At 45.1% G+C, this 7,930-nt stretch overlaps 1 protein-coding gene across 1 annotated transcript; it reads left to right on the forward strand.

Moving 5' to 3' along the window:
* The first annotated feature begins 1,062 nt into the window (after positions 1–1,062).
* Positions 1,063–7,919, forward strand: CCT3 (chaperonin containing TCP1 subunit 3). Its single transcript, XM_019473160.1, has 14 exons — positions 1,063–1,119; positions 1,580–1,630; positions 1,727–1,789; positions 2,387–2,483; positions 2,771–2,787; positions 2,879–2,991; positions 3,181–3,367; positions 3,852–4,001; positions 4,478–4,610; positions 5,102–5,183; positions 5,309–5,489; positions 5,779–6,024; positions 6,654–6,785; positions 7,549–7,919. Exons 1-14 carry the CDS (start codon positions 1,066–1,068, stop codon positions 7,651–7,653), a joined length of 1,611 nt encoding a protein of 536 aa, XP_019328705.1. The 5' UTR covers positions 1,063–1,065; the 3' UTR covers positions 7,654–7,919.
* Positions 7,920–7,930: the final 11 nt, after the last annotated feature.

The raw sequence follows: 7,930 nt of genomic DNA on the forward strand, positions 1-7,930 counted from the left end.
CGGTCCCCGCAGGCTCTCCACAGCCGCTGCCCGGTCCTGATGGGCCGTGCCCCCCTCCACCCGCGGCCCCACTTTGCTCCCTGCGCGGGAGGTCTCGGGGCATCGGAGCCCCCGCTCCTCATAAACCTTTCCTGACGGATCTCGACTTCTCTCAACTGTTGTCTCCTCGTGCGTTGCTTTGTGCTGTCCCATTTGAACCCCTTGCGCTTTGTGATACTCTCGCCACCCTCCAGCGTGAGGCTTTCCTGGGGGGGTCTCTTTCTGCTGGGGTTTCTCGGTCTCGCCTCGCCATCTGCTCTGTTCACCGTTAACCCAAGAGGCGGGCTGTTGTGACCCAGGGCCCCTCTGCTGTAGGCCCGCCTACCTTATTCTTGGCACTGCTTTTTACCGTTGCTTTCTTTTGCTCTGTCTTACAAATCTATGTGCGCAAGCATCCACTCCTGAAGTAAATCTATGCTCATCCAATCTAGGCTTGTAAGAAAAGAAAGCAGCACCAAGCCTAGAGATTCTTTAGGGCAGACCCTTTTGACAGCTGGTCCCCAGACAGGCTTGTAAGCCTATGGTACAGCAGTGGCTACTCACCCTAACGTGCCAAAGGCTGAGCAACACTGATGTATAAAGCCTAATTTTAAACCACTTGTTGTACTTACTGTGCGGGAGCATCTGTAACTTTTTTTGACTGAAAACTACTGTGCAGCAGTTCCTAGGCTTTGTGGGATCTTGCAAATTCTAGTGAGTCACCGCTGTTTGATTTTCTTGGGGGAATAGGTTATATTTCAGGGTTGCAAAGTTTTGTCTCGGTTGAATTATGATGCTAATCAGGAATTCTGTTTTAATAAGGAATGTTGTTTTTCGCCGACACTCTTCTATGAATATGCTTTCTTATAGTGGCTGTGGTATTCATATCGCAAATTCTTAATTTAGAACTGGTCCTATATCAAGTGTGTGTGACTGAGAGGGGTATCTTTGATGCATTGTCAGTATCAGTCTTGGACTTCTTAGTAAGATCAGATTTAAGTAATATATGTGCTTTAACATTTTTTTCTATGCACTTCAGGTCAGAATATGAAACGTGAGTCTGGAAGAAAAGTCCAGACTGGAAACATCACTGCTGCTAAGGTACCATATTTTCATGTCAGGCTATTTTGATTCTTTTTTTTTTTTCTTTTGTGTGTGTGTGCATATATATATATTTAAGAGGGAAAACTGGATCTGAAGCATGTTTTCTCTAGTCTGTATGAATCCAGAGTAGAAGCATAGAAAATGAATTTTCAGTGTTAAAATAATAGGTGCAATGTAACTGAACACGGACGAACCCACCAAAACCTCTTTCTCTGCCAAATCTGAAAGTGTGTAAGTTTTGACATCTGATTTAGATAATAATTTAGTGTGGTGCCAGTGCTCTTACAATCCCTGTGTTCTCATTCCCACACAATTCTTAACTTCTGCTGCATCTAAGCAACTGCAGAGTTATTGGGTCACTTAAATTTTGCAGTGGCTGCTTGTTTCATAGAGACTATGGTTCTTTTAGACTTTTTGATGTCCTCCTGTATTGCCTTGTTTCTTTTGTTCCCCCTAGACTATTGCTGACATTATCCGAACATGTTTAGGACCAAGAGCTATGATGAAGGTAAGAACTTTTGCTGAAAGACCTGTGCTGCATACTGACTAGAAACACTACACGTATTATAGGTCAGTGCAAATACCGCTTCTCTTTCGGTTGCAGATGCTTTTGGACCCCATGGGTGGGATTGTGATGACCAATGATGGCAATGCTATTCTTAGAGAAGTAAGTTTCCCCTAAAGGATTGTCTTGCTTAACATGTGAGTCGGAATCTTCCAGGGTACAGTTACATAGCTGCCAATGGAACTATGTTATTTCGTCTCCTGTCTTGAGAGCCAGCGAGTACTAAACAGCAGTACCAAGAAGGGTGCTTACTGGGGAGGAATTAAATATTTCCAGCAAATGCTCTTCCTCCTCAGAAAACTAGGTTTGATCCCAGGGTGGTAAGTTTTCATGGAGGTTTTACAAGACTGGTGTAAATTCCATTGTAATTGTAGCTGTAATAAGCATCAAAACGTTACAAGTAGATGCTTGCTGTTACAATGCTAAATAATTAGACCAAGAAATCATTGTCGTCTTTCTGGTGCAAGTGCTGATGAACTAACATTCCAAAAATCGTAGTGCCTGAAAAACTGCAGGAGATACAATATTGCAAAATACAAGGGCTTATTTTCAGTCTCAAAAAGGAAGAAAAATCTTTGCTGTAGTTGGGACAGAATGCCTTTGATTGTTTAAAAGGTGTGGTATTTGTTCCATTGAGCAATGCGAGAAGTTTCAGCTTTAGTGTTCTGGAACAAAAACATACCCCTTGCTCCGGTACAGATTCAAGTCCAGCATCCAGCTGCAAAATCAATGATAGAGATCAGCCGTACTCAAGATGAAGAAGTTGGAGATGGGACCACATCTGTAATCATCCTTGGTAAGGAGAGTGAATAAGACATGCTTTTTATAAAGGGTTAAGGCTGAAATTCTCCCTTTTTGCTCATCACAGCCCAGTAAGTGTGCCTTAATGAGACAGATACTTGTTATTTACCAACCCTAAAATTGATTCTTTTTTTCTTTTTTTACTGTAAAAGAGAATGCTAGGTTCATTAGACCCTTAGGTGATCAGCTCCGTGCTTTGGAAAGTTGTGTTCTTTCCCTGAGATAAGCTCAGTTAAGTATAAAGAAAGGTATTGATGACGTTGGAGCTCTCTACGTGGACAGCAGATACTTTTTGTCTGGTATGCTGTTGTCCTGTCTTGACTGTTGATCGTTCTACTAACTTACCTGGGGAATTTTGATGTTTTTTGTTTGGTTTTTTTTTTTTATTAGGAGATGCTTTCTGTTGCCGAACACTTCCTCGAACAGCAGATGCACCCAACTGTGATCATTGGGGCTTATCGTAAGGCTCTGGATGACATGATCGGTATTCTAAAGAAAATTGGGTAAGTATGGGCTGGTGGGAGTTAGAGAGAAGGGATATGGGGTTTCTGTACTGCTTAAAGATGATTCTTCAGGGAATCATGTTAGTAAAATATAACTTAAAATAATTGGAGAGGGACTCGATGGAATTATGAATAGATTGTAGCCTCGAGTAATACTCAATTTACTGTTTTATTTTTCCTTTGTGTCAGCACTCCAGTGGATGTGAACAACAAAGAGATGATGCTTAAAATAATAAAGAGTGCTATAAATACCAAGGCAATAAACCGCTGGTCTGACTTGGCCTGTAGCATTGCTCTTGATGCTGTTAAGACTGTGGAGTTTGAAGAAAATGGCAGAAGGGAAATTGATATTAAAAAATACGCAAAAGTAGAAAAGGTGAGTGTGTCCTGAACCATTTCTTATCTGTGTGCCCCTTTCTCATTCTGAACTAGTTGTTCCTAGGATGCCGCGGGAAGAATTTTGTGCTACTGATCTGCAGTCCGCCAACATAACCCTTGAGGATATTTTAGTCAGTGCTATCAGCCTTGCTGGTTTCCAGTGAAAACAGGGGCAGTTATTTCAACTCTTTTAGAATATTTGTCAAAAAGATCACTTAAGTTGTTTCGGTTTCCATCTTCCAAACACGTGTTGCCAGGCAATAGCATGTGAGCAGTTTCTCAAGTTCTTCGACGGCTTTTCACTTAATCTAAGTCAGCATGCCCTTAAAATTAACTCAGATTGTGACCTGGATGCATCATGGTTACTTGAGAGAGTTTTCCTTTTTCCACGCAGGGGATGGGTAGTTTCAGGAGCACAGATATACAGGTTTTCATAGAGTAGACTGACTTGCCTCATTTTCCCCCTTTCTTGTGTCTGTCAGATTCCAGGTGGTTTTAGTGAAGAGTCGTGTGTTTTGCGTGGAATCATGGTGAATAAGGATGTAACTCATCCCAGGATGCGTCGCCTTATTAAGAATCCACGCATTGTCCTTCTGGATTGTTCACTGGAGTACAAGAAAGGAGAGAGCCAGGTAAAGCAAATCCTGTTAGAGATGTCCGCAACTCTTGATTTAAGACTAGTGAAGTGAACAAATCCAGGTAGCTAGTTAAAAGCATGAGTGGCAGAAGGCTGTCTTTGTGTTCTGCCTTTCAGAGACCTTTTGCACGTGTGGGCTAATTCTGTTGTGGGCTCAGTACCCTGGAGAAAAAGGTAGAAGAATATAACCGAGGCTACAGTGCTTTTACTCACTGAAGTAGCTACAGTGATTTCTGTATCTAAGTGATGGTCAAGAGTCGAAGAAATATTTCTGTGCTTTAATTAACACTAATGTTAAGCTGGCACAGTGTCACAGTTTACTTGATCAGTATTTTTCATTGTGTAGTTCTCCTTAATTCTTCCCCAGGCAATATTGGAGGAGTTAAGATCGCTCAAGCCGGGGGATCTGTGTCTAACTTGGTGAAGGGTTGGGAGGAATACAGTGAGATATTTACACCTCTTTCTGTGCAGACTGATATTGAAATAACGCGGGAGGAAGACTTTGCCCGCATCCTGCAGATGGAGGAAGAGTACATTCAGCAGATTTGCGAGGATCTGATGAGAGTCAAGCCAGATCTGGTCATCACAGAAAAAGGAATTTCTGGTAATAACACATGATCTCTCTTTGTGTTGAATTCATCTTAATAAGGTTCACGCTGTATTAAATGCACTGTTCAGTAACTTTAAAAAAAAAAACAAAACCACACAAAAAACCGTTCAGTAACTTTTAAAAAAAAAAACAAAACCACCCCACAACACAAACCTGATTTTGAATGTGACCCTGTTTTTGTTTTGGTTTTTAGCTTTCTAGCAAATAGTTCTACGTTGCAGGCATTGAAGTTGGTTCTTGAGGTTGCCCTGTGAACATGGACACTTAAAATAATATTTTGCTTTTCTAGCATTTGAAAATGGTATCGAAATATGTGAGGATGAGTCTAGCAAACCATGGAAAGCTGCACTGTAATTTTGCCTTGCAGCTTGGTTTAAGAAGCTGAAATTTAGTTTTTTCTTTCCATAACCCTTTTTACTTCAAAGACACATAGTTTGTCATGATACCGCTGATTCATCAATAAAATTCCACAAACCTGATTTCAGACTTGGCCCAACACTACCTGATGAAAGCCAACATCACCGCGATCCGCAGAGTGAGAAAGACAGACAATAACAGGATTGCCAGGTGAACGCTGTCTCCTCACTGGAGCCCATTCTTGCTGTCTGTGGCATGGCGTTTTCATTCTTCTCTCCCCTTTCTCCCCAGTTCTTACTTGTGAGCGTCTAACTTGGCTGTTGTTTGTGTGCTAGGGCCTGCGGAGCTCGCATTGTGAGTCGCACAGATGAGCTGCGGGAGGAGGATGTGGGAACTGGAGCCAGGCTCTTTGAAGTTAAAAAAATAGGAGACGAGTATTTTGCCTTCATCACTGATTGCAAAGACCCCAAGGCTTGCACTATCATTCTGCGTGGAGCCAGCAAGGAAATCCTGGCAGTAAGTTATTACATGTTCTGCTTCCCCTCCGGTCCTGGCCACCTTCTTGGTGTCAGTAAGTCATTGCTTGCCTTTGAGCAGCTGTTGTGTGCAAATAAAGCAAGCGCGAGTTTTCCTCTGGGTCCTAGAGCAACAAAGAATTCTCATCTTGTGGGCTGGGCTGTACAGTGAAGGCAAAACTCGTACGCTGCAGAGGAACCAGCCCGGCAGACTGCGGGCTGTACTTTCAGCTGGTGGTGTGCTACAGTTCCCTGCAACCGATGAATCTGTGCCCTTATGCCTGTTGCAGGAGGTAGAGCGCAACCTTCAGGATGCCATGCAGGTGTGTCGCAATGTCCTCATCGACCCGCAGCTGGTGCCAGGAGGGGGAGCTACCGAAATGGCCGTTTCCCACGCGCTGACAGAGAAGTCCAAAGGCATGACGGGCGTGGAGCAGTGGCCCTACCGTGCGGTAGCCCAGGCTCTGGAAGTCATTCCCCGAACACTGATCCAGAACTGTGGTGCTAGTACCATCCGTGTGCTGACCTCGCTCAGGGTAAGGCGTGTAGCATGGGCTCATCTGAAGAGATCGGCCCCTTCCTGCTGTGTCCTGCCCCTCAGATCGATCATCTTTCCATAGCAGTGCCCTTGTGGGGGCAGCTTGTCAGGCTGTGAGGGTGCAGCTTTTTAGTAGAACCATAGAATCATAGAATCATTGAGGTTGCAGGCAACATGACAGGAAACCTGTGTTGAAGTAACCGATCCGTTGAAGGTGACCGAAAGATGCTTGTTGGTTGTTGGTTTGTTTTTTTTTTTTGCATTAGCTGGGCTGCAAACATTTTTACTGCAGTTTTGTGCTGAATTTGAAAGCATGAAAATGGAATTAAATAGCTTGTTTGAGGTACCAGTTCAAAACCAAAACAACAAAACCCTGAGGGTGAACAAGATCAAAATTCTTCCTTTGAGACTAGATTGGATGGCACGAGAGGGAATATCTCCAAGTCTAACTTCTGATATAACTAAGCGTTTCAAGTGGTGCTCGGTAACGTGCTCTTGTATAAACTCCGAAATTGAGAAAACTCTAATGACCTTTTACTATTTTCCTGAGCCCGTGGTCGGTTTGAGTTTCCAAAGGTGAATTTGCTGTCTCACTCCATCGGTGGTGACCTGTCGTTCTGCTTGCAGGCAAAACACACTCAAGAAGGCAGCCAGACGTGGGGAGTGAATGGCGAGACTGGTGCCCTGGTTGATATGAAGGACCTGGGCATCTGGGAGCCTTTAGCAGTCAAATTGCAAACCTACAAAACAGCGGTCGAGGTAAGGGGGGGGGGCAGAAATTGCAGAGCCTCTGCAGCACGTCTTTTGGGAGAGGGGAATGTCAGTGCTTGTGCCCTTGGATGTTTGGGTAAGCACCACAAACTGAGCGTGGTGCGTGCCAGTGTTTCAGCTCGCTGACGCAGGAGGCGTGATGAGGGATGCGGCACCCGTGGGAGCCCATATTCGGCCTTTCAGAAGGGTTGATTTTTTTTTTTTTGGATCTGTGGCTAAAATTTGTTGTGTTCCATCCCACCTTTTTCTGCAAACTGTGCCAGCTAGTTAGTCCCACAAGGATGGGCTGCTCCGAGTGACAGCCGGAGCCGTGACTGAGAAATTCAGTGCCAGCAATGTGCTGGAATCCAGTCAGCGGCCCTGGGAGCTTCTGTCCTTTGGATCGTCTGAGCGGCCTTGCGTAAGCTGCCCTCTCCTTGTTAAAAGATCACATTTTGAGCATTCACTCGCTGGTGTTGGATCAAAGGCAGTTGCTTGAAGGGATGCTGTGTCCCTTTCTTGTCAGTCAACTAGAAACAATCGGTGTCCCCTTCTCCATGGGGCGTCCCTGCCAGGTGCCGGAGCCGCTGACTGCTCCCACCTGCCTTGATGGGCACCGTGGCCTTTCCGTCGTGCTGTGCTGCCATGTGCTGCGCCGAGAGAATCATTTAATCAAAGGCAGATGGTTCTTTTGGTGTGAAAGCTGGGTGGATTGGATTTTGTTCTTTGTGATGAGCTCCTGACTAGCCCTGGGTATGGGGCTTCTCCCCAGACTGCAGTTCTCCTCCTCCGCATCGATGACATTGTTTCGGGGCACAAAAAGAAGGGTGACGATCAAAGCAAGCAGCCCGCTGCGCCGGAGGCAGCCCAGGAATAAGGGGTTGAGTCGCCGCTGGGAAGAACCGGGCACCTCGCACTCGACTGGGAAGAGCCTGACGAAGCAACCCTGTCCTGAGGCTGAGCTGGGGCAATGTTTGTCACGAGTCTGTGGGAGGGATGGGGGGGAAAAAAAAAAACCCACAGAGGTGGGGAGAGGGCTGATGGGTCATGTAAGTGCCCCTGCTCCGGGTGGACATACTGATGCTAATTTAAGTCTCTGGACCGTAACATCTCCTTACCGTTTGCCTCAAAAATAAACCGCCTCCTTTCAGCCC

The sequence above is a fragment of the Aptenodytes forsteri genome, unplaced genomic scaffold, assembly GCF_000699145.1.
Source record: "Aptenodytes forsteri isolate BGI_AS27 unplaced genomic scaffold, ASM69914v1 Scaffold230, whole genome shotgun sequence".
In the NCBI taxonomy this organism is placed as follows: Eukaryota; Metazoa; Chordata; class Aves; order Sphenisciformes; family Spheniscidae; genus Aptenodytes; species Aptenodytes forsteri.

Excerpts from the sequence above, each read along its gene's own strand:
- CCT3 (XM_019473160.1), top strand. The coding sequence starts at position 1,066 with ATGAAACGTGAGTCTGGAAGAAAAGTCCAGACTGGAAACATCACTGCT. Across the intron at positions 1,631-1,726 it reads GACCAAGAGCTATGATGAAG|ATGCTTTTGGACCCCATGGG; the intron begins GTAAGAACTTTT and ends TTTCGGTTGCAG. Across the intron at positions 5,490-5,778 it reads CCAGCAAGGAAATCCTGGCA|GAGGTAGAGCGCAACCTTCA; the intron begins GTAAGTTATTAC and ends TGCCTGTTGCAG.